General features: G+C 41.5%; 1 protein-coding gene across 11 annotated transcripts in view; it reads right to left on the reverse strand.

The window, feature by feature from the left end:
- The window catches only part of FOXP4 (forkhead box P4), a 151,694-nt gene that overhangs the window by 46,926 nt on the left and 78,773 nt on the right, over positions 1–25,995 (reverse strand). For 6 of the 11 annotated variants that reach the window (XM_083509213.1, XM_083509214.1, XM_083509215.1 and 3 more), the window contains 3 exons: positions 15,525–15,647; positions 9,636–9,722; positions 1,086–1,236 (listed from right to left, as the gene is read on the reverse strand). In XM_083509213.1, the coding sequence (XP_083365339.1) occupies positions 1,086–1,236; positions 9,636–9,722; positions 15,525–15,647 (361 nt within the window). Of the gene's footprint in view, positions 1–1,085; positions 1,237–9,635; positions 9,723–15,524; positions 15,648–16,311; positions 16,678–25,995 lie in introns of those variants that run through there. The other 5 variants (XM_083509219.1, XM_083509217.1, XM_083509216.1 and 2 more) reach the window with 2 other exon arrangements.

Raw genomic sequence — 25,995 nt, forward strand, 5'->3', positions numbered from 1 at the left:
GAGTGAGACAAACCATAGTCTTGAGTTTGTACTTAAAACTAAGCCAAACCATGGCTTAGCTCAGGGTAGAATGGCAGTAGCAGAACCTGGTGAAGAGTGAAGCAGTTGTGATTTTCAATCTGTGTACCTGAATGCTTGCTTGTTTACTAACCAGCAGTAGCTCTTCACGATTTCAGACAAGACCCCTCCCAGCTCTACCCGGAAATACCAGAGACTGAACCTGGAACCTTCTTCATGCAAAAGCATGTGTCTTACTAGTGAGTCAATACCCTTCCCCAAAGGATGGGCATAGACTCAGTTCTGACCAGCAAAGTCAAACAAATCCAGGATGCCAGACTGAAATTTCAAGTGAGTGTGCGTCCAAACTTCTGGTTTCCATTCCAAACAAATAAAGAGACCCTTAGACATTTGAATATGAAACTGAATAGGCTTGATTGGGGTGGGGGGGTGGGGAGTGCAGGAGGGATGGGGATGAAAGCAGTACTCGGCTAACTCCTGCTGCCATGACCAAGGTAAGCGGGGGTGGGGGCACTTACTGGCAAAACCTGAGCGTTTCTTTCAGCTTGCCCACCACCACATGGCTTGCCACTGCCTGTTCCTACCAATTCACTATGTTCAAAGACCCCATTTAGCATGAACTAGGCTGAGTATATCAGTCTAGACTCCGCTGCTTTCTTCAAGGACTGCCTCTCTGGAAGAGAGGGGCATAAGGTGTCTGCATAAAGTGAAGCTACTTTGCTTATGCATCCCCTTCTTGCAGACAGAAAGTAGCAACATCACAGTGAAGCTTCCACCGGCAGGCAATCCCTGTGTTATGCACGAAAGGCAAAAATGAAATATTAGGCCCCAGCTTTCTCCCGTTAACAGCAACACAGCTCAGGCACATTACATTTTGGTCCAATAATGCATTATTGATGTCTGTTCTATAACAAAACCCAAAGCATGCCAAATGTTAGGCCCCACGTGCATTCAAACAGCCAGCTCTTAAAATTAACAGAAAACCAACAGGCTGTGCTAATTGCTGCTCTGGGTGCATGGGTTACCTCCTCTGGCACTAAAAAAGCAAGGAAGCTTATGTGAATTACCTTGTGGAAGGGTCTGCAGAGGAACGGTGCCTTGTCCTGGCTGTAAACTGACCAGCCCTTGTCGCTGGAGGTTTAACAGGTGCTGCTGCTGCAGCTGCTGCATCTGCAGTAGCTGTTGTTGGAATGCCAGCTGCTTATTCCCTAATGGCTGCTGGAAGACAAAAGGAAAAAATCAAAACACATTATTTTCAACCCTGTAGCACAGGCCTTCCGGGATTCTCTGGGGTCTTGCATAAGCAGCCCAATCCCAGCATCAGCCTTGCTTTCAGCCAGCACAGCTCACAGTCCTGATCTCTTGTCCTCAGTGGCCACACAGCATATAACCAAGACAGAAAGCCTTTGATCTATCATAGCAGCAGAACGAAGGGGGTGGGTGGCGGAAGAGAAGAGAGCGAGCCTGCTTGGCAGAGCAGTGAAAATGCTGAGTCTCTCTGCCAGATGAGCATTTCCACAAAGTCTGTGCGTTTGAATTGTGCATAAAGAAGCAGAATCTCTGTTTCTCAGTTGTATCTGCCTACCCGAAGCATACATCAGCATCAATGGATTGAGCTCCTATGAGCAACACAAAAGGCTTGCAGGCTAGAGCATCATAACCTGGGAAACTCTTAAAGACAATGGTTTAACTTTATGGAGAAACACACAACCATCTGGGCCATATCTACCCCTGAAACTTTAATGCCCAGGATCTGGGGCTCCTGCTGGTCTCAAGGAATAAAGGTGTTATTTTTTAAAAGATATATTAATTAAATTGGCAGAGGGAAATATACTCTAATATAAACTTTTTTCCACCTCTCATACAGAATGACACATAGAAATCTTGTTGTTTATGCATGGCTTTTTAGAGAAAATGGAATGCAACACAAATATGGGCCATAATTTAGAAAAAGTTTTGCAAAACGTGTCACAAATGCTCATAATTATCTTCCTATTACAGGCAGGAAATGGGTTAATCCAATGTAAAAAAAAATTAATGTTAAGATGGAGAATCAATCTCAGTGTCAGAAATTAACAGCACTAAATTATCTTAAAATTCAAGAACTCTAGCTGACTGTGGGCCTTAACCACAACCCATTGACATCCATGTACACTGACTCCAACAAGACGAGGCCCATTAATTTCAGTGAGAATAATGGCCTGCCCATGATTTCATGGGGAGTTTGTGGCAAAGCCAAGAACAAGATTCTTCTCAAATATTTTTAATCGAGGTGATTTAAAAGGAAGGCCCAAGAGGCAAAATGAAAGGATTAAATTCAAATGCAAACAGTTTGAATATTATTATTAAAATAATTTATGTAATGATTTTCCTAAAACATTTATTAAAGATTTGTTTGGAAGTAGTAGTTGTTGTTAATTAAATTTGTATATTGCCCTATACCCGCAGGTCTCAAGGCGGATCACAACATAAAATCACAATCTAAAAACACACAGGTAAAATGAGGTGGCCCCTCTATGGGCAGAAAAAGGAGCACAACTGCAGCCATTGATTTATTTTATAAACAGAACTGTAACAAATGACAATATGTATGAGAGAATAATGTGTGGCCCCTTTCTCACCATAACCCTATGCTGGACAGCTCAGTTGGTAGAGAATAATACACTTAATCTCAGAGTCATGGGTTTGAGTCTCACGCTGGGCAAAAAGATTCCTGCATTGCAGGGGGTTGGACTAGATGACCCTTGGGGTTCCCGCCAACTCCTCAGTTTTACAATGCTATGATTCTTCATACTACCTCTACTAAAATATGTGTACTTCAGCTGGCAGGTAAGATCACATTATGCTTGTATGTTGTACACTGCCTTCTTCTATTCTTACGCAAGTGTTGCTTATAAATATTTAAATGGATAAATTTAAGAGGTAGAGAGAGATCCACTGTAGCATAAACCAAGGCGGCCTCAGAGAAGCAGGAACTGGCAAAATACGGGAAAGATTCAGAGCCTAAAATATCCATTTTGTCCTCCATCTAATCTTTGAAGCATTTATTTGGTAGCTATCTGAAGAGCAGAATAGAATACATCATTGAAGAGTACATCAAGGCAAGTCCATTCATTTTCAATTTGGATAAAATTCCTAACTGATGAATCACCAGGCAGTCTGTCTCAGCCAAGGGGCATCAAAACTGGGAAGAGGCATCCCCTACAGACTGTACTGCAGGCAGACAAGCAAGGAAGGGTGAGTCATTCATGTTAAAAAAATTTATGTGTGTGAGATGCACTCTGAGTGGCCTAAGGGTGTGGGAGGAGATCCTAAAACGCTCCCATGTAAAAAATCTGTAGCAGTATCACACAGACTAGAGTTTGCTTTCCCCCCTCCCTTGCATCCCCACTCCCTGGCAGGCCTTTCTGTGAGCACAGGTTTCTGCCTGTTACATCAGAGCAGTTGAACACTGCCCCATTCACTCAACTTCCAGGCTGTAAAACAGAAGGAAATTGGGAACGGATTAAGTCATTAGGATCCCCAGGGCATGTTGCTTTCACTTCATAACTCAACAGTCCTCTGTATCTTTCCTCATGGACTTGTCATTGAGCCCAAGCATCCTTATAGTAGGTTCCGGGAGTCTGGAGGATAACAGATGAGGACAAGGGAACAGTGAGTAACCAGCAGGTGAAATGGCTTCAGCTGCATGGCTTTTCTACAGGCCCACACTGAAATGGAATCTCATAGGCACTGAGAATGGAGTAACTCGTGGCTGTGGGACAAGTGGGGATAAATAGAAGGTACAATGAAGTTTAGGGCCATATGAATGAGCACTAGAGGCTGCAACAGAATCCAGGAGTGTAAGCACCTGTCCTTAGAAAATGGATTGTCAGGACATGTTTTTCATGCAACAGAGTAACTAATGCATTAGAGCAAGGGTCAGCAAACTTTCAGCAGGGGGGCTGGGTCCACTGTCCCTCAGCCCTTTTTTTGGGGGGCGGACTATATTTTGAGGGGGGAAATGAACGGATTCCTATGCCCCACAAATAACCCAGAGATGCATTTTAAATAAAAGGACACATTCTACTCATGTAAAAACACACTGATTCCTGGACCACCCGCAGGCAGGATTGAGAAGGTGATTGGGCCGGATCCAGACCCTGGGCCTTAGTTTGCTGACCCCTGTATTAGAGCATAGCTTTTTGGAATTCCTAAAACAATTTGGGGATGGAACATGTCATCATATGTGGAGTTCCTGCCACTGGAAGAAGAGCTGGGTTAAAATGGTTGTTTGAACCCTTTAGCTAGTTTCATTTAAGCTTCTAACAGAAACTTGGATATCAAATCCCCTGGTTGCAAGCCTCCAATTCAAGCTAACAAAAATTTATCCTCCTCCCTAGGGTCCTTACTCACAAATAAGTTCTAAAGCTGCTTTCCACACCATCAAAAATGTCAGTGCAGGAAACTATGAAAATACACTTGCTTTCCAGGAGGCACCTGCAGACGTAATCCTCTGGGAAGTTCTCCTGCATAAGCTCTTTTGAAATGAAAGGAAGCTGAGCAAGAATATGGCTGTGCTCTTCTGTAGCTTCCATTTATTTCATTGAGGCTAGCACATACAAAATTTCCTGTTGGATTGTGCCGTTTGTCTACAATGAGTGAGTCGGTAATGTGGTATCACCATACTCAGTAGTACTGTTTTCATTACTAGTATGGAAAGAAAGGACCAATATGATAACCACATTAGATATGATGGTACCTTGGTTCTTGAACTTAATCCATTCTGGAAGTCCGTTCAACTCCCAAAATGTTCAAAAAACAAGGCACAGCTTCCGATTGGCTGCTGAAGATTCCTGCACTCAAGCAGAAGTCGCATTGGATGTTTGGCTTCCGAAAAATGTTCGAAAACCGGAACACTTACTTCTGGGTTTTTGGCGTTCAGGAGCCAATCTGTTCATCAACTAAGCCGTTTGAGAACAAAGGTTCCACTGTATTTAGTTTTGGGGAATACAGCAAGCACACCTTAAAATGGCCTTTTGACACATTTCCAAATATAATCTCAGTCATCCACCAAAGGTGCCCTCTTTTTGACACCATCTACTCATTAGGTTTTTGAAGACAGAAGTGCCTGGCGTGCTCTGGTCCATGGGGTCACGAAGAGTCGGACACGACTAAACAACAACAACACCAACAATCATTAGGTCCAGACAGCAAAGATGGTATGAAGAGAAGCATTCTTGGTGGCTCCCTACTCAAACCAATTACAAACCTTACTCCAATTATAGATTCAACAAAATCCAAACCTGATTGCTTTATGGTAGCTTTGTGAGGACTTACTGTTTAGGGCTGGACTTTGAGGCTTATATTAGGAAAGAGTGGGGAAATGTCAGTGAATTTTTTAATGTTATGCTAGTCTGTTGGTGGGTTATTTTTTGTTTTATTCTCCCCCCCCCTTTTTTTAACTCACCCCAAACCTTTGGGAGAAGAGTTATCAGTTTTAATATTCAGATAAAATACTGAATATGAGGCACAGTAATGCATGTAATGGAATTATTGTTTTTCAGATATTATCACAGGAAATTGAGTTCAAGTTATGCTTAAAAGATATGAAAGCTTTGCTAGTTTGCCAGGCCTAACAATGGGCACCGCATTTGTAAAATGGCATAGTCCATTAAATGCACTTCAGTCTTTCTTCCAGCCTTTCTTCTAATAAGACACATTCCTCAAACATCTTTCCCTGATCACCAGGTACTAAAAAAATAATAATAAAGTTTCCTTCTGCCTACCAGCTCCCTCTCAGCCTCCCCTGATGTGCTGCTGCCAGAGTCTGTGGGTTTCTCTGGACACTTTCACTTTTGGAGGTCATCCGCTGCGTACTTTTGATAGAACCAATGAAGTATGAAGCTTATCGGCCCACAGATAAAAATCTTAAACACAAAGAAAGTAATTACTGAACCTTACTCTGCCAGTCACTAGCACCCACTGGGCCTTTCCAATCTTTCCTTCTCTCAGAGACGGAGGCACATAGGGAAGGTTTCCTGTTAGGGTGCAATCCCCAAATCCAACCCTCCCTCTTCCTGCTCCAACCCTATACACCCTTGATCCCTGATCTTTTCCCTAGCGACGGGGTTTGAGTTCCTTAATGCATTTTGTCTGCACTCTGTTTACATTAGACGCAGCTGAGCGGGTGCAGCTACTGGGGTAACAGGCACCGTCACTTTGATTTATGAGCACATCAAGAGGAGTTTCAGCGTGACACTCCGGACTGACAGGAGCACTTCATTAATCTGACGCCTAGGTTACTCGCTGGCCAATCTTCATGTGCTGCCCCCTCATGCAATATCATCGGGTACACTGGGGCAACTGCCAGAGACGAGGCTCTGTCTGAAAGCTTTTCTCCCTCTCAAGTTTTCTGGAAGCAAAAAAGGAACTAGGTTTGTAAGAACAGGGACAGCTGGTTTCGCATTCCAAATACACTACTAGAAACAACGACATAACATTACTGGCCTGAGTACACTGTATACTGCTGTCCACATTGGTTGTGACAGGATTAACTCATACCTGCCAAAATAAAAATGTTGCTCAACTAAAGGAAGCAGCACTTTGCAAGTCAAAACAAAACAGGTGCCACAAAATTCAGATGCTCGTTTCAGATTCAGAGTTTCTTCTTATTCTGCTGTCGGCTTGCGGTATGTGTTTGGAGGAGTAACTGTGATTTCTCAGTTCCTCAATTACTGCACTTCTTATAGACATTTGGGCATGAGGGAATAAAGGTGCTGATTTCAAAAGTGCTGAGTTAATATTATTAGAAACAACTATAGCCAGGTATAGAACAGATATAGAATAAATTCAATAAATTAGGAAGAAAAGGCCAACTGGGCAATGGGCTCTGAATAGGCAACGTATTCCATGCAAGTGCAGAATTTACACCTTGAGAGTCTTAGCTTTGTGTGTGGTTGTTTTTTTCCTAGCCCAAACAGATGTAAAACTAGGCTTGAAAGCATGCATATTATTCTACATAAAATACCAGAACCTGGGAAATGCAGAAAAATGTGTAAGAATATACATAAAATTTATGGGTATGATCTAGCTCTAGGCAAAACTCTTTCAAGTCCCGCTGACTTCAACAGAAGAGCTTTAAGCCTGAGTTTGAGTTCTCCCACTGAAATCAATAGAATTTAAGAGGAGTTATTAACTTCTACTGGATAGTGCTCATAAATAAGCTTGTTTTCTAGTGGCATTATGGCCAAGTTGCACATGACACCAAGTTGTGTGTAGTTCTTGCCCCTTCCCCTAAAAACAAAATGCAGCAATGGTGGCAACAATCTGCCTTCACAGACCTTCACCTTTTAAACTATTTCCTCTCCAGGTTTTTTTGGCTGTTGAAAACTGTTCCCTCCCCCCAATATCCTTTTTTCCCCTACAAGGGAAAAGATTTGAGGTACATTTATTTCTTCCCACTCTGAGAGGAAAAGGGAGCTGGAAGGGGGAATTTTCAACAGAAGGGGGAAAGGTTAAAAGGCTATTCCTGCATTTCTTCTTTCTGCATAGGCAGATTTTGAAAAAGAAACCCAGCTGGGGGTGAGGAGGAGAATGACATATAATTCAATATGATTTGTAACCTGGCTCTGAATCCCCACTCTAAACCTTGAGGAAGGGGTATAAATTTAAATCAACCAATAAATAAGCAAACAAACAGACTATTGCCCACATATTTAAAGTTAGAGAAAAAATAAGTAACATCAGCCATACTTTGATCAATAGCATTTTACTGTTTCAGAGATTATCTCAAGCATCATATGACCAAAAAAGTCACCCCTCCAGATATCAAAACTAGGTTAAGCACTGGCTATCTGACCATTTTATATATATATATATATATATATATATATATATATATATATATATATATAGAGGCCAGTCTAAGGGCCTGTTTATACATTACAGCCAACACATGGAAACAGTCTGAAATCAGAGAGGTGTGACAGAAAGACTGGTATAACGTTTAGGGGAGAGGAGCAGGAGAGCACCCTGCTTTCATAAGAGCGCTCTAGAACCTTTAGAGTCTGACCTGAGCATGCATAGTTCCTACTGGGTTCACAGAGAGATCACAGGTTAATCCTGATATCTGGCCATATGCATAATGTGGCTAAATCATAAGGTGACCATACAGTCCTTAATAATAGTGATTCTGAGCTGCTGATAATTTTGGTTATGCCAGATGGCTTTGTGGTGGAAGCTACTGCGACAGAGAATGGAAGAAACTAACAATAAATATATTAGAAGCAGCACACATCACCAGTGACACAGCAGGAAGAATCAAAATCTGTTTGGGGGAGTATACAGAACAGTACTGCTGAGCTAGTGCCTCTATCAATCCAACACTAACTGAAGACCTTTATAAACTTCCATCTTTAATGTAAAGAATGTCGAAGAGTGGTGACATGGGAGAGGCCCTTTTTGGCTGTGGCCCCTCAGCTACAGAATATTCTCCAATCAGGCTTCCCTGACGCAGATGATACAGGTTAAGGTCAATTGAGAAAGGTTGTTGTGGCTCATATACTGCTGCTATTTTGCTGTTGCTGTGATGCTTGAGGTTATTGTTTTGTTAGCATACTGATGGTTGCTACATTTTTAACTCCATATTTTTATTCTGTTTGTAAATCACCTAGAAACTATTTTTGAAATAGGCAACTAAATAACGATGATAGTGATTATAATAGTAACAACGATGATGGTGTTAATCACAATAATTCACAACAAGCTGAAATTCATGGTGCTTCAGTAAATATTGGGGAAAATAAACTCTATCAAATATAGCAAAAAATAATAATCCTGGAATTTAGAAACATCAATATAGCTGAATCATTCTCCACTTGTCCTCGCACAAACCTTTGTGGAAAACGCTAAAATAACTCGTAGCATCTAGAATTTTAATTATCTGGCCCAATCACAACACAATTAACTATGCAAATATAAAGCTGAAGAAATTCATTGGAGAAGGGTTAAGAAGGGTTTGAGATATGGACATTTGAATCCTAGAAACTCTATTATTCCCTAGAACTAACAGGTAGCCCAGAAATAAGTTCTGCTATTGTGACAAGCATATCAGATTTCCCAGGTTATCATACACTGCAACGTGTGCTTTCAAGGCAGCAGCACAACTGCCAAAGAATGCTTTCACAGCACTCGGTATTATGATGTTGATTCTGGCAGGAGTGCTAATAGCAGGGATGCAGCAAATATCTATGATTTTTGATTCCTGAAGTGAAAATCATATGTTTGCAGTTGCAGATAAGTGTCTTGAACAAGCAACAGGTTCCCAGACAATTACTGGGGATCCAGGATAATTTACTTCTTTTTAAAAAAAGTAAGTCTTTTTAAAAGCATAGTAAAATTTAGCTTGTTTCATAGAATAAGGAAGGACAGTCTGTCTCCCCCCCCCCCCAAATAGGAAGTTACACAATTGGCCAATCTGTTCTTTTAAAGGAGGAATAATGCACCACTCATCTACCAGTCCCAGAAGACATTTCTGAAGTTGCCCCCCCCCCTTTTATAAACAAGTTGAACTCACTTTTCTGCAGAAGTGTTCATGCAAACAGCAGTGCATTTCTGTACACAGAGGCCAAACTCACCTCTTTGGCTTGCTGCTTTCCAGCTTGCTGCTGAGTCAGTAGCTGCAGATGAAGTTGCTCCTGCTGCTTCTTGTAGTATTCCTGCAGCTGAGGAAGAGGCATGAGGGAAGAATATAGAGAGGAAATGAGACCATTAGTTGTTTGCTTGCACATCACTTTAAACCAGGGGTGGAGAACCTGTGGTCTTCCAAATGTTGCTAAATTACTACTACACCTACTGGGCCACCGGGCATGCTTGCTGGGGCTTATTGTAGTTCAGCAATATCTGGAGCACCAAAGGTTACGCACTGTTGCTCATGCACACTGCTGAAATTGAAGGTGCGTCACTCCTTCCCCGCTCCTGTTTTCCCAAATAAACCACAAGCAGGAAGCTAAGAACAAACCTTGCTTACAGCCCCTGGCTTGTTTGGAAAGAAAGAAATCGTGAGCCTGGGTTCAGACTCTAACACTAGGCCAAACCATGGCTTAGCTCCTGGAGCATGGTGGCAGAGTGGGGTAGGAGTGAAACGCCCACCATTTCAGTAGCATACCCCAGCACACTGAACTTTCACCTTAAAACTCTAGTTTTGCTTAACTATGATTTAAAGCAATATGTGAATGAGGTCAGTGTTTGATTTAAAAAAGGGCAGAGTGACTGAGAGTTACATATCATTACATATCTGGGCCTCACCATTTCCTAAGATGTTAGCACAGGCATAGGCAACCTTCGGCCCTTTGGACTACAATTCCCATCATCCCTGACCACTGGTCCTGTTAGCTAGGGATCATGGGAGTTGTAGGCCAAAACATCCGGAGGGGCGAAGGTTGCCTATGCCTGTGTTAGCACATTGACAAGGTGTTACATATATGTTTGGCATTATTTACAATAGCCCCCAAGAAGCAGGTGATTTGAACAGGATCACATAAGGAGTCTGTGGAAGAAAGCTATTTATTTCTGTTGTACTTTTAGTATAACAATTTTCTTTACAGCTCATCCATCCTCACGAAGATCATTTGAAGCTCACTGGCACTCCCATTTTATGAATTCAAATAGAGGTTGAGAAATTAACTTGTTTAAGAAACCCAGTATTCCACTAATATCTCTCTATTGCTCTGTGAACTGGATTACACTGGCATTTGTAAAACTACTTCGGTTTCCCCAGCACTTCACACTAGATTGATATCATGTGGCTAAGGATTGTGACATTATTCGCAAGTATTGCATTGGAATGCTGGGAGATTCAAAAACCCCTGAGAATTGTGGGTTTTAAAATGTGAGCCATTTAAACTAGGCTCTTTCTTCCATGCCAGCAACACCCAGAGTAAGGCATGCTTAACTCCACAAGGTTTGATGTTAAATCATCATTTGTAGAACAGCAGAATCTGGTGGTTGTGCAGGTCACCTTCCTGCTTATGCAAAGACAGAGAAGACTATAGCAGTTGCAAATCTTTTGTTTACAGGGGAAAGAAAAAAACAAGGAAAGAAGACAGGGAAATTATTTCCTCCAAAGATTCTTGCAATGGAAACAGATAGCCAAATGTAATATTTTTCTAAAAGGTGTGGCAAATACATGTAAAAATTTAAAGGAGAATTCCCAGAACTGAAAGAATATGATTCAACAGACTGAATTACATGAGCTCCAGGCTGTAACCTCTTCCTGTCCATCACTACACCATCTGGGGCGAGATAAATGGGAAAGAGGGAGAGATAGGAAACTGCGTATTTTCGTGTCCAGTACAACCAGAGACTAACTGGTTTAGAGTTGAAGGAGCTTACTTCATTTGAAACAGACATATATTTATCTTACTATATCAAGCAATTTATCTGTTATTTGGTTATGCATTGTATTGCTTCATCATCACTGTCATCATCATCATCATTATTAAATTTGTTAGTCATTTTATCTTGTCCAGGGTAACCCAAAGCAACTTAGAACCAAAGACACAGACAGACAGTACCACCCCCGCACATAGATAATTAAAACAAAAAGGGGGGAAAGAAATACAATAAAAACAACTTGCCCACTTCTAAAAGACCACAGATAGTTAAAAGCAAAAGGCCTGGTTATAGAGGAAAGTTTTTGCCTAATGCCTAAAGATATGTTATGATGGTGCCAGGTGAGTCCCCCTGGGTATTCCACAAATTGGGAGGTCTGCTCTTGTGTTGTCTCCTCTAGGCCTCTCATGGTAGAGGCACATGAAGAAGGACCTCAGATGATGATCACAGGGTCTAGGTCAATTCACATGCAGAGGGGCAGTCCTTGTCCTGAGCTGTTTAGCACCCCAACTCTAAAGATTTCCTTCACGCTCAGCCTGTTCAGTTGGTTTAATCATTGTATGTTAAGTACTTTCTAAGTGCAGTTTCACACATGCAGTTTCTCCAAGCTCCCCTTGCACAATTTGCATGCAAATATTACGAGTGAATAATAACGTTACAGAAGAAAGTCAAAATAGCCAAAGTATGTTTTACAGTCACATCAGAAACTAAAAGGTGAAACTGTTACCTATTTTCCTTTTTAAAACATTAGCATTGTGTCTTTAAGCCTAAAGACAAGCTGTAACAAATTTTAAAATCCATAATACAAAAAGTAAACAAAACGGCAGAACAAACTCAGAAATCAATACATTAAATTAATAAAGCAAGCCAAATTTTGTGTGTGCCAAACTCAGAGTTTCAAAGGCTCTCTAAAAAAACACACCAGATCTTTGTCTCCTGTTTGAAGATCAGCAGGGAGTGAAAAGAGCAATTTATAGCATGCCAAAGGCACTTGGCACTCGTATGTCTCTGCCTCCAAGATGCTTACAATCTAGCAAGGGATGAATGCAAGCTAATGCAATGGCATGTAGTAAGGCTTGGTTACATTTGTATACTATGTATGGTGTACTCTTTGCAAGTTGCTCAGTTCTTAAATTGTAAATACAAACATACATTTTATTTTAATCTTAGGAAAATAAATTGCCCTGCCCTAAAAATACTTGCCCTTGTTTCTGGATGTCCTGGACATGGGCTATAAGAAGCAAAAGTTTGGGTTTATTACATAAAAATGCAAAAAATAAAATAAAATCCTAAAAGTACAATTTATTTTTTTCCTAAAAAAAATTACACCTCAAAAACTTGAAAATGAGAGTGCGGCTTTTAAATGGTACATATGATTAGGGCTCTGGGGTATCATAACTCACTTCTACTTAGCGTCTCTGTTCTGCTATCTATGAAACAGGCATGCCAGTATATACTGCACATAAACACTTAATACTCTACAATGTGACCTAAGATTCCTGGATAAAGGGTAATGCTCATTGTGTGCTGAGTGGTATTATACAGGGATTTTCAAAGGGATGCCAATTCTAATTTAATATACTGTGCCCTTCTAAATCTACAAATTTGGTTTGTTTTCCACAGGAGGGGGCCAGAACCACAGGAGAGGTCGACACAGGTTCTTCAACACTAGGAAAAAAAGCTGGCTCCTGAGGAATGCCCCTGGGGATTCTGGGAAAGTCCTTATCAGCTTGTAGTTGACAGTGCTGACAGCAGAAACTTTTCTCTTTATGTCTGCTGAACAGGTTTGGAAAGCCTCCCTGTTTACCCAAAAGCCAATCAAAACCTGGTCTCTGTATGGGATTCTGAGAACATTGGGTCAAGAGGTGAGAGGTGTGATGTTTGGTTTTCTTCTTGTGGAGAATGCCAGCTATTCCGGCCTAGGCTGTTTAATTTGCAGTCAAACATGTTTCTCTATCTGGCTCCAAAGAGGCTCAGAGAAGGAAGGACCCCACCCAAGTTAGTGTTTACCCTTTGTTCTTTCCCTGGGGCCAACCTTGACTTCTTATCAGCTTGTATGAAGTAAACAGGTACTGAAGGCAGGAAGAAGGGTGTGGAGGATGCTGTGTTTTCTTGTTCATTACCCCTCCCTAGAGAAAGTGTTTATCAAAACAGTTGTGTTTTGTTGGGGGATTTTATTATCTCCTCCCTTCTTCAAACTATTTCGTAACTGAGAGAGAAAGCATTTTCCTTTTGCCAAAGAAAGTCTGTCTGTCTGTAAAAGTACCAGATCAAGCTGGTAAGGCTGACTTTTTATTCAAACACTCAAATCCAAACTAGGGGGCAAGCAAATGTGGTTCAGAGCTGCAAAGAGGAACAGCTAGACAAAGCATTAGGTCAAAATACATCTTTTAAATGGAATAAGCTTCTCCAGTTACGTGCAGCTACAAAGTAATTCCTAGTGGTGAGAGCACCTTAATTTATTTAGTTGGATAAGAGCACCCTTCATTCATCTTATCTTCTTAAATTTCTCATTGACCTGGTCAACACATCACAAAAAGCCAAACTAGGTCTTTGCTATAGCTCATGGTTAGCAAGGAGAGAGCTCAACTACAAGCCCACGTTCAGATAACAAAAGTTTAATTTGCAGGGCACCAACCGAACACTCTTGATACATCCTTGATTTGGGTGCCAAGTTTTTTAACACAAGGAATATTTGAATTAAGGGCTGGTTGAATATTCTGCAATCTTCACATCTGCAGAACTGTCCATTCTCCATGAAAGTGTTTATGGAGATATTTGGCAACTTTCCAGGATGCAGACTAAACTCAAGAATTTTCATCTTACTTTAAATATAATGTGGTTGTTGGGAGAGTTTCTTTTGATTTTTATTATTTTGAAAAAGCCTTGCAGCTACTTTGAAAAGCAGCCTGATGCTCTGGGTGTATCCCTGGCACAAAATGTCCCTGGAAACAAATGCTACACAACAGATGAATGGCTCCCCCAACCTGCCCCCCAAGAAAGATGTTACATCAAGATACAATATTATTTCCATGAGGCATTCCATCCCAGTAATACAACCAGAGCAGCCAAGCCACCACTTGAACAGCTGGCAAAGCTTTGTGTTGTTAGAAAAAGAAAACCTTGACACCTTGTTTTTAAGGCAATTTGAAGAATTTTGAAATTCACCTGCACCTGAACATCAATCCAATCTTCAAGGATCACTTCTGCCCCAACCCCCAAAATTTACAAAAACCAAAGGCCAAATACTTTGACTCAGTACTAATTAGAATGGCATACACATCCAACTTACTATTTCAAACTTGCTGCAATTATTCATAGTTAATGCTCTTAATATTTCACGGGAACAGCTAAAGCAGGGGGGAAGAGGCAAAAATGGAATAAGGGCCTTTCTAGACTCTAATCTCATTGCAAAGCAATGTACAATTATGATTATTCAGTTGTCATAAGATATCCAGACATTTCCCAAGGCAGAGCAGGAGAAGACTAACAATGTTGCATTAGCAATGAATCTGTACGATTTTGTTGCCGGGGAAAAGAAATTCCTTCCCCACACAAGCACACACCCACACCTCACCACCTCGCAACAAGACCTGACTCCCAAATCCATTTGATGGGGACAGACTCTTCACTATACTAGCACTGGTCTAATAAAGTATGAAGAAGAAGAAAAACCTAGAGAGTTTTGTTAATGTTTTTTTGGAGAGAGACCCCTATGATATAGCAATCTTTAAACTGTTCATTGGGAGGGCAATTCAAGCCCCTCTCAAAAAAGAGCTGCCATTTACAAAGGGGAAACTAAAACAATTTCAGCTAGCCTAGATATTTGTGGCCAAACCATATTCAGAGGCAAAGGACATGGGCGAGGAGAAGTTCGTACAGTAGAAAGTGTAGAATGTGGCTGTCCAGGACTTGCATTGCACCTAAGCAAGGACACATCAAACAACCCTGGGTAAGTAAGTATCTCTCCGCCTCAGGACATCAGTGTAGAATATCAGTGCCTCATCTCGGAATTTACAAACAGAAAACACATTATATTTGCATGCAAGAAATGTAGAGACACAAAGGTCGGTCCTCTGAAATCACATGAAATGTCTGTCACAAGAAGGCCACTCAAACACAGGCTGTCTTACCTGTTGCAGCATAATTGCTTGCTGCTGCTGCAGCAGAGCTTGGAGCTGAGGAGGAGACAGGATTTGTTGCATCTGCTGTGGGGTGATCATCTGAGGAGACATCATGGCCACAGACACTGGAACCTGCAGAAACAAAGGACAGTGGATGATGGCATATGCTATACCCAAATGAAAGGGTGTAGGTAGGAGAACAGGGAAAGAAGGTACAGCTACATTGATTGTTCCTGGCACGTGGGCCAGAGCAAGATGCTTGTTACACTTACAAGTACTGCCAGGCCGACTGGCTCCCGGCACATCCTCCCTCAAAACTTCACAAGGACACGACCTTAGAGTTGAGATAAACTGGTCTGTCCAATCCTACAACTATTACCCACGACAGACCAAACACAGTGAGGCAAGTCCAGGGCAAAAGCTGATCTTAAGACCACAAAGATAAATAAATCATTTGTCAGACACCCTAATTCCGTTGCTTCACTTTCTACAGGTAATTTAACACAGTACAAAATATTGTAGAACTTGAACTAGTTTTGAACTTGAGGTTAGACTGAAACAAACACAGACACCTTGAGCACTGATGGCTCCATAATACCACTTCTTTGCCTTTGAAAAAAACCTATTGCTTGTAGATGATGATGGTGATATGATTTAGTTCACTTCTATGCCCCTTAATATAAAGTATCTCTAAGCAGTGTACAGAAAATGAAAGCAACAGCAGACAACTTAAACAAAAGTATTACAAAAATACACAGTTACATATAAAAATGTTACATTGATACAAAGATCTCACCCAGGGTCCAAACAAACTCTCAGCTCACCCACAAAAGTCTCACAACGAGAAGAGCTCCTGAAAGGTTATTATTGCTGTGGTATGCACTGCTATGAAAGATCCATTTCCTTGTCACTACTTTTTTGAACCCCTCTTGGAAGGGAAACTTGAAGAAGGAACTCAAAGGTTGATCATAAGGAAGGGAATGAAGGTGCTTGGGGAAATTAGGAGAGTGCTTTGGGGATTAGGGAGATTAGGGTTATCAATTTATTTCTGGAAAAAGTCAGGCCAAGGTGAGCAGGGGGGAAGTTTGCCCAACACACACACACACACACACACACACACACACACACACACACAACTTACTTTACTGGCATGGCCTTCCCAGCATCTCCTTAAATCAGTAGTTTTGAAGAACAGAAGTTCTGTGAGGATGTTGAGGGTCATAATGATTCTTAGCATTCTTTACATAACAAAGGCTCTAATCCAGGGGTAGGCAACCTAAGGCCCATGGGCCGGGTGTGGTCCAATCGCCTGAATGTGTCCTTTTATTTAAAATGCATCTCTGGGTTATTTGTGGAGCATAAGAATTCGTTCATTTCTTTTTCTTCAAAATGTAGTCCGGCGGATTGGCCCACAGCTGAAAAAGGTTGCTAACCCCTGCTCTAATCTCAGGAGTTCTTCTGAGTTCAAAAATTTACATTTGTATGGCCTTAATGCAGCTGCTTACACAATTCAATGTAACTCCTGGAGATATTCCAAAGCAGGCATGTCCAAAGTCCATTTGGGGGGCCTAATGTGGCCCTAAAAAAAAATAAAAAAGCTCAACAACTTCAATCCTAAAAAAGGTTAACAACTTTGGTCGGCCCTCACGGCCCTTCACTTCATCAGATCTGGTCCTCTTTGAAAAAAGTTTGGACACCACTGTTCTAAAGGTACACCTTTTCACTCAAGGCTGAAAATGGAAACCAAAAGTCAGAAGAACTCTGGTGAAAATGGCCTGCTCTCTGCAAACCACCATTAAGAGATCCACAGACCACAAACCACTATTCTAGGTATTTTCTCATAGCTCAGAAAAAAATCGGTGTAGAATCAGGTTGATAAATATGAGTGGTGTCAAACTGTTATTTAAAGCATTTGTATTTGGCCTTTTCACATTTGTTCAAGGCATCTCACAACGTATTTAATACAGAAGTACAATGAAAACCAAATCTAACAAAAAATAATCAGCATAATTTTTTTCTTCCTTACACTCCAGACTACAACACAATTCTCACTTCTACATTCAATGACTTTAAATAACTGCTTCTTTGTACCCCAGATAACTTCACCTGTGAGATAAGTAGGCTGTGAATGGCTATATATAGGTTGTGGTGGTCCAACTTTCATACCAAGTGGGCCACAAGAGTACTTTGGCACAGAAAACACAGGCCGCACACTGCCTTGCTGCTTGAAGAGTGGGGAGAAGAAGGCCAAAATCTGATGCACACACCCAGCCCTCACGCTGCCTTCCCAAAGCTAGCTAAGCAAGGCAGCAGGCTTTGGGGAGGAGGTGTGAGGCTCCTAGAGCCCCCTGCCATCTCCTTCCCAAAGCTGGGAAGGCCCTAACTAGGCTTTGGGAAGAAGGCTGGACTCTAGGACCCTGTCAGAGCCATCACACCTCCTTCCTCAAGCCCAGCACTTTGCTTACCCAGCTTTGGGGAGGCATCTCAAGGGCTGTAGGGGGAAGGTGTCAAATGTTGCTGAGGGGCGCCAAAAGACACCCAGAGGGGCACCAAAAGAGGCTTTCAGTGGCCCTTGGGTTGCACTTTGGACCATCCCTGATATAGGTCAATAAAAACAGCTTGAATTGGGTTTGGAGACTCACTGGCAGCCACTGTAATTGCCTCAGAACCAAATGCAGGAATGTTTCCATGCCTACACTCACTTGCAGCTAGGCTAAAGCATTCCACACTAGTTACAGCTTTCAAACAGCCTGAAAGGACAGACCTATATAGACCAAACACAGTCTTTGTTATTATCTGAAGTAACAAAGGGACAGATAATTGTTCTTACTATCTAGAAACAAGTACAGCCAGTGTATCATAGACATAGTAGGTCTGACTGACCCAGGAACGCACCAGCCTGCATCCCTGCTCTAAGAGTCCTACAGCACAACAAGAAAACCTGCCACTCCAATTCCCATCAGCATCACTTTTAGTCTTACCTCGATTAAGCCTCATCCATCTAATCACAACCTTCACACACTAGCTATGGACAGAGGCAGCAATTTCTAGCTTCATAGATAACAAAATATAAAAGCTGGGTGTCATATACTGCTTATTCCATATACTGCTTATTCCCAATCCCTAAAACTCATGGTACTTCTTTGCTGCAGGTTCCTCTATTTTCAGTTCAATGCTTTAGTGTTGAACAACAATGGAAAGAAAATAATATGGACATAGAGGAGTTTTGCATGGCATTCCCTCATAGAATGAACTGACCACACCTATCCTATAATTTCTTTGGTCTACCATGTGAGGAACATCTAGGTTTCAATTGGGTGGGGGCAGAGATAAGGTGACAAATTAGTGTGCTCTTGTTAGGAAGAGAGAATAAATGTAGTGAGCAAGTTACTCCACCTTCCTTCTAAGACTACTTTGCCTATCATACCTCCATACATACAAGGAAAGTAGTAGTGGGAAGAGGTCCATCTAGGCAGGAATTGATTGACTGGTTTAATAATCACATGGTCATGGGGTCACAATTGGATCACTCCACACACACCCTGGCTTGAAGTGAGTGGAAGAAGACCAGGAAAGATGCAAGAGCCTACAAGAAATCAATGGGGGTGAAGTGTGTTTAAGGTGCAGATTGTGCAGGTGTGGAAAGTGAGGTTCACGAAGGTGTATTAAAGAGATGAGCTCTACTTGAATAACTGTCAGTACATATTTCAAATTGATGTTCCTGGGGATGGGTTAACAAGTGCACAGAAACACCAGTCTGCAAGCTACATATCCCTTAGGGATTCAGTGCACCTTTTTGAATAATGTGGTATATTAAATATTATTGCTATGATAGCAATAGTGGCAGCAGCAGTAATAAGAACAATAATCACACCTTATTCTCAGAGTGAAGGTTGCTTCAACTGTCATGCAATTCCTGCATGGAAAACCTTTGGTGTAAGGTAAAACACAAAAAATCCGAACACTGACACACACACACACACACACACACACACACACACACAGTGATCGACTGTATGTCCATGCAGTGAAATTTGCATCAGAAGCAGGAAATCAACTGGACAAGCACTGGGAAGATGGCAAAGGTGTTAGAAGAACATTCATCAGGCTTCACTGCAAAGAGCATTTTAAGAATACCCACATTTTCTCAGCACCACAGATGAAGAACTCTGTCGTGTAAACAGTGACAACAGAACCAACTTTCAGTTTCAGAACCAACTGACAAAATTTACAGGCTTGACTATTATAATACACAATTTTCCTAGGAATGAAATTCCTGCATGGAGGGCTCTCTGGAGCAGGCATTCCACTCTCAGTAGCATACAAGTTTTTCGAGCTAAATAAAGTTTCCTGGGTCTTTTCTATCTGCAAAAGGCCTGCAGATTCTCTATTACTGGGAATAGTAGTGGTTCCCTGACCACCAGCACCCCACATGGCACAACTGAAAATTGCTGAAGGTCTTGGAGGACCACTTAATGATTTTTCTGCTGTTGTTCCAATGGTTGCACTAGATGCTGTATTGCATTTTTATTGCTTGTTTTATTTCTTATATATTGCATTCTATTGTATTCCATGGAATTCATATGGTTATACAATAAAAGAAGTAAAAGAAGCAATTAAAAATAAATATTTTTAATGTGATGGATATGCTCTCTCCTATCTTCAACCATAAATCCACAAACATGCTGCAGACCACCTGAATGAAGCTCGCAGACCATGGTGGTCTATGGACCATAGTTTTAGAACCCCTGTCTTGGAGAATAAAGGCACCATTTGGAGTTAATGCTCCAAGTACTGACTTGTATACAAAGGGAAGAAATGGTTCCTGGAAGGTGGAAGATGATGAAGGACTCACTAGAGCTAGGCTATGCGGGGAGTAATTGAAATTATATGACAGTCACTCATAGAGACACACACACCTTGTCAGATCATGTCCTGCTCCACGAGCCTTCACTTTGTGAAGAATGACTATTGGCTTCCAAGACCAGGACCTTTATCCCAGTTGCCACTGAAACTAAGGAATGACCTCCCAGCTGAAGTTAGAGGATGTTCCTCCTTCTGTCTTCAGTAAGAGAGGAAAGATACATCCGCTTTGTAAGCCACTCTGAGCAAAGGAAAAGGGGCATCTAAATCACTTTAATCAAATTAATCGGGGAATGCAAATGATTGCTCCATTTCATCCATGCCTTTCTCCTAAGTAGAGAAAATAAACTTTCCAGTTAGGATAAGCACTCTAGTGCACTGTTGTGAAAGAACAAAGAATGTCCAGAAATAGTTCAAATTTGGGGTGCATTCAAAACATCTGTTCCCGTCCCTCCAGGATATACACGAGATACAGCTAATGCAATCTGAAACTCTCATCCCTCTTGTGTCCCTTGTCAGGGATGCACTCTCCCCTCCATCCCAGTTTGAAATCGAACAACTCAATGAAGATACTGCAGTGGATGGAAAAGGCTGCAGTTTGTCACATGAAGCAGATCAAACCTACCATCAATCTGGCAAGTGTGACGACCTGGAGGGCAATCTTACCTTTAGTTTTACAAGGAGTTTAATACCACACTCAGAAGGAGGAACCTGAGCAGAGGGAATTCTACCAGGGAATTTCTCCCCCCTTCTGTCCTGTTGGTTCAAGCATTCAGGAGCATGCTGACCTTTGGGGCAGGTTGCAAGTCTTATCTGTTTACTCAGGTTGCTGGCTTGAGGGAGGTGCCCAAATTTTCATTTGTTATTCCAGAAGTCACTTTGAGTCAACTTACAAAGTTAATTATTAACTGCTGTGGGCTTGCTCCAAAACTGCTAAAGAGGCACCATTAACCAGAATCAGTCCATGAAGCAAAGCTGTAAGACCCTTGGTCCTCCCTAACAAAATCCAGACTGTCTAACCTTCTTCACGCTGGACAGAGATTCTAGTCCATCAATAGCACAGTTAGTTGCAAAGTTCTTCCAACATTCACCTGAAAGAATCTTGTGCAAAACCAAATATAATACTGGCAGCACAACATGGAAAAGCCATTGGTGAGGTATTCCACTAAATTATAGTGGAGTAGTTAATATAAAGCCTTGTTATCATAGCAAAACCATGGCCTCTGCAACCTGTATTTCACTGATGTACATTGCTACTAGTATTTTGTGCTTTGTCTAACCAACGGAATGGGTGTTCCAACATGCAAGTAGCAATGAAAATCAACATAGAAACTCAGGCAGCAGTACCAGGAGAATGAGAAAGAATGGAGTTGATGCCCACTCACTAGGAGACAAGCATCACGCTAATTTCCCTTTGCTGTTCATCAGCCTGCAATGTGCTCTGAATGAGAGCCTGTAATTAATTGCTCATCTGCATCCCCCATCTGAACTCCCTTCCCCACCAACCCCCACCACTACACCGTGCATCCAGCTTGATACACGTTGGCTGGCATTTTCAAAATCGGAGGCATTCTAATTACCGGAGAGTTATAACACCTTCCATTTCGCGCCCGTCGGACTGACACCCTGTCAAGAGCAAAGAGACTTGCCAGAGGTTTTGACAACACTAATTGCCCCTATAATCTAAAAACACAAAGGAGAGGCGATTAGTCGTGAGGGCCGCAGCTCTCGATCCGACATGAGGTTTTCACAACGTTACAAGAAAACAAAAGCAGTGCCTTTTAGAGTGTGATGGCTGCTAACAAAGCAGAATTATATTTTCATACAAACCTTTGTCTACATCAAATCGCTTTCCCCTTTCTCTTAAAATGCTAAGCTGACACAGAGAATGGTGGGGGCTCCTTAGGAAGAGGGGCAGGAAAGAAGATAAAAGATACATGAGCAATGGTTCTTATAAGATGGGAGTATTCTTAGGACTCAAGAGGCCTCCAGATTTCTTGTTTCCTAGTTTAAGATGAGATGGTGAAAAAAGTAGCACCATCATTTCCAGGGCTGGGTTCTACCATCTTATCATCTACCTCCCTCAATATCTTCTACCCAATATTCTAAGAATTGTCAACACAGTAGCTGCATCTCATTACAGAAAACATTTGCCCTAATCAAATGCTGAAAAGTGGTTTAATATATCAGCCCTGCAAAGTTATAAGCTTAACACATGTACTCTGCTTACTGACACAAGCAATGATGCAAAACTGCGTCCAGTGCTAACAGGAAATTACCATTGTTAAAAATGAGGTTTCAAATCATAATGTTTCCTTGTTATATCTCCTCTCTTAGTGTACACCTATTGTCTGGAGATTTAAACAAGACAGACTGACTGTTCAACAAGTTTATAGCTCATCTTGTGCAACAGCAGCACCATTCCTGACAACACAGTTTATGTGCTTGTATTCAAGTTGTTTATTAAACCTGGGGGGGAAGCAAAAACAAAACAAAACAAACAAAAAAAGCATGCTAAGATCCTGATAATGGAAACAATCCAGAATTTAAAATCTGTTGAAGCAACCCCCCAATACTAACACAGACCAATAGGCTCCATAACTTTAGATAGCCATAACTGCCCTGTCCAGCTATTTTGCTTTTCCCTTCTAGCTCAAGCACTGTGAACAAGGATAAATAAGTTACCTATAGGCTAAGAGCAGGGGCTTCAATTAAGGGGCAAAAGGCTTCAGTCCATTTCTTGGGGACTCCAAAATCAACTTTTCCATCAAAATGGAAGCTAAGCCTGCTCACCCTAAATATCTTTAGTAGCAACACCTTGAGCTACAGCATGCAGGATGGCATATCTGAAGATAATGGAAGCGTGAGAGGCCTGTTTTAATGGCTCACACAGCCATAGTAACATGACAGCAATTTTGACATGATCTGAACATACAACATGAAAGCTTGAATTTGTTTCTACCGTTAAACACATAGATTCTTTCAATATACCATATTAGACTCTGGGAGGATGACAAAGCTCCCAAAGCATTGGGCCATCTGGGCAGAAGATACTTTAATTTGGGGCATAAGCTTTCAAATATTTAATAGGAATCATACAATCAACAAACATTATAGGAAACTCATGTTAAAAGGAAAGATCAACCACTTTAGCATCAACCAGTTAGTTCAGGACTTTGCACACTGCAAGCACAACAAGAAAGAAATATTAAAGTAATATTCTGGTACAAATGAAAGTTGAACTAGTACAGAAACTTCAACTAACTCCTTGTCCCAAGCCTGCTTTTTTACTTTCATAAGAACTGTAGACTCTTCTCCGTTCTCTGAATATTAGCACTCCCAACAACAGAAGCATTGTGTCTGTAGACAGAGAGGCTGAATTTCGCTCTCCAAGAATGGTTTGTGGGTGTGCGTGTGTCATAGCTGGCATCTGGCAGACAGTGAGCTAAGGCAGGCAGTGACTCACTTGTTGGCCAGTTGCCATTCCACAAAACTGCTTACTAACAGCGCTGGCTCCCTAACAAAGCTTTGACAATGCATCTGAAGAGAGATGCTTTTCCAGGATGCCTTACTTAAATGGAATCCCACCATACCAGAGTTAGGAGTGAAATGCAAAAGGATCGCCAGTGTGTGGTGGAAAGTGTATTTCCTGATGAAAACTCACCACATTGAGTGACGTTAGTTGTGATTTCAAAATAGATAAGTAAAAAGCAGAACTTGGCAGAACAGATTCTTAAGATAAGACTGCAGTACCAAAGCAGCAATATGGCAAGAAGGAACCAACCCTGGAGGGAATGTGCCATCTAAATCAGGATAAGAGTCATTAATGAAGCATAACACAAGACCTCAGCTGAAGGCTGTGTTAGATGAAATCTCCTATTGCTTGAAGCTGGATGAAGTACCCCAAGAGTCAAAGAGGTTACAGTATTCTTCAAGGTAGAAGGCAATTCCTTACCTAGTATATCAATTTGTCTTTGAGGAACAGAGGGAGAAAGGATCACATGACTGAATGAGCATGACTGGAATACTGAATGCTACTGCTCATATTTTGGTTTGACGCAATGTTTGAAATCTTGTTTTGCTGTGTAAAACAACAGATAAATATTCTATGCCAATGTAAAACAACAGCTATTATGTGAAGATATCTGGATAGAGCAAGCAAGCTACAACAGATGCAAAGAAACCAGGTGTAGTCAGAAGAGCAAGTTCAGGGATGGAACTGCTCACACACAGCTAAAACTTGCTCCATACACCTACCTGGAGTTGCCATGTGGTGCCCATTGCTACAATGACACTGCTGAAGCCTTCCCCAGTGCCTGCAAAGCCTCTGACATGGCAAAATAATGTGAGTTCAAAGCACGGTTCTTCCTAACTTTTACTAGGGTTTCCCTCAAAACAAGGACCCATGCTTTGGATCAATGTTTGTATAGTGCTTGCAAGTACCAGATCTGTGATACTGTGCAGCTTACCAATGTAAGATTTAATTATACGGTGATTTATATATATTTTGAAGGGGGGGGGGAATCCCCAAGGAAAATGACACAAATTCAAGAGGATCACTTAATTTTACTGGATCTGATTTTTATCCGGACCTCATGGAAAAGCAAATAATGGGCAGTAGTCAATATTTGCACAATGGGAAATCTAAAAGTTGGAAGAACCCTTAGATTTTGGGGGGAGGGGAGAATGGCCCATTACACAAAGAAAAACCTTGCACTGACAAAACATTCTCTTGAATACAACCCAATGCATATTTGTGTTTGTGTGCACATGCACTCTGTCTATTGGGCAGCGGGGAAAGGTAACCTGGAGGAGAGAAGCAGCCAGACAAATTGGTGCCCATTCAATTCTCTCAAGAACCTAAATATGTCCCCTGCCCCCAAAAGGTTGGTGACCCCCTCTAATAAAATGTGGTAATGGGTACATACCAATCCACACTCCACACATGAATAGATTTTGGACTGATTTTCTAAATCTGCATAAGGTTAACAAGCAATCTAGTACCAGTCCTATTCATAATTTATTCCATTGGCCTACCCTGGGATCTGCCTACAGCTTTAGGTCCAACATTACACCTACACAGTTGTACAGAACACGATTATAAACTTCTGTAATTTGAAGCAAGATGCATAAAATATTATTAACAATTCTTGGGAAAGAACTTTCCACAAGGAAATGTGTTCAGATGAAACCACATGTTATCACTCCAAATAGAGTATGATATACAGTGGGACCTCGGGTTAATTACTTAATTCGTTTGGGAGGTCCATTCTCAACCTGAAACTGTTCTTAACCTGAAGCACCACTTTAGCTAATGGGGCCTCCTACTGCTGCCACGCTGCCGGACCACGATTTCTGTTCTTATCCTGAAGCAAAGTTTTTAACCTGAAGCACTATTTCTGGGTTAGCGGAGTCTGTAAGCTGAAGCGTATGTAACCTGAAGCGCATGTAACCCAAGGTACCACTGTACACATGTATGTTATGTGTCTTGCAACCCATAGAGCTCTAAGATTCAAAGAAAAGGGATGAAGAGAACACTTAAGAATGTACATTAACATTCCTTGATGGTAAACAAACTAGGAACAAGGTCATGTCTGATGCTTTATTTACCCTAACG

Source organism: Podarcis liolepis (assembly GCF_965112155.1).
Source record: "Podarcis liolepis genome assembly, chromosome: 6".
Taxonomy (NCBI): domain Eukaryota; kingdom Metazoa; phylum Chordata; class Lepidosauria; order Squamata; family Lacertidae; genus Podarcis; species Podarcis liolepis.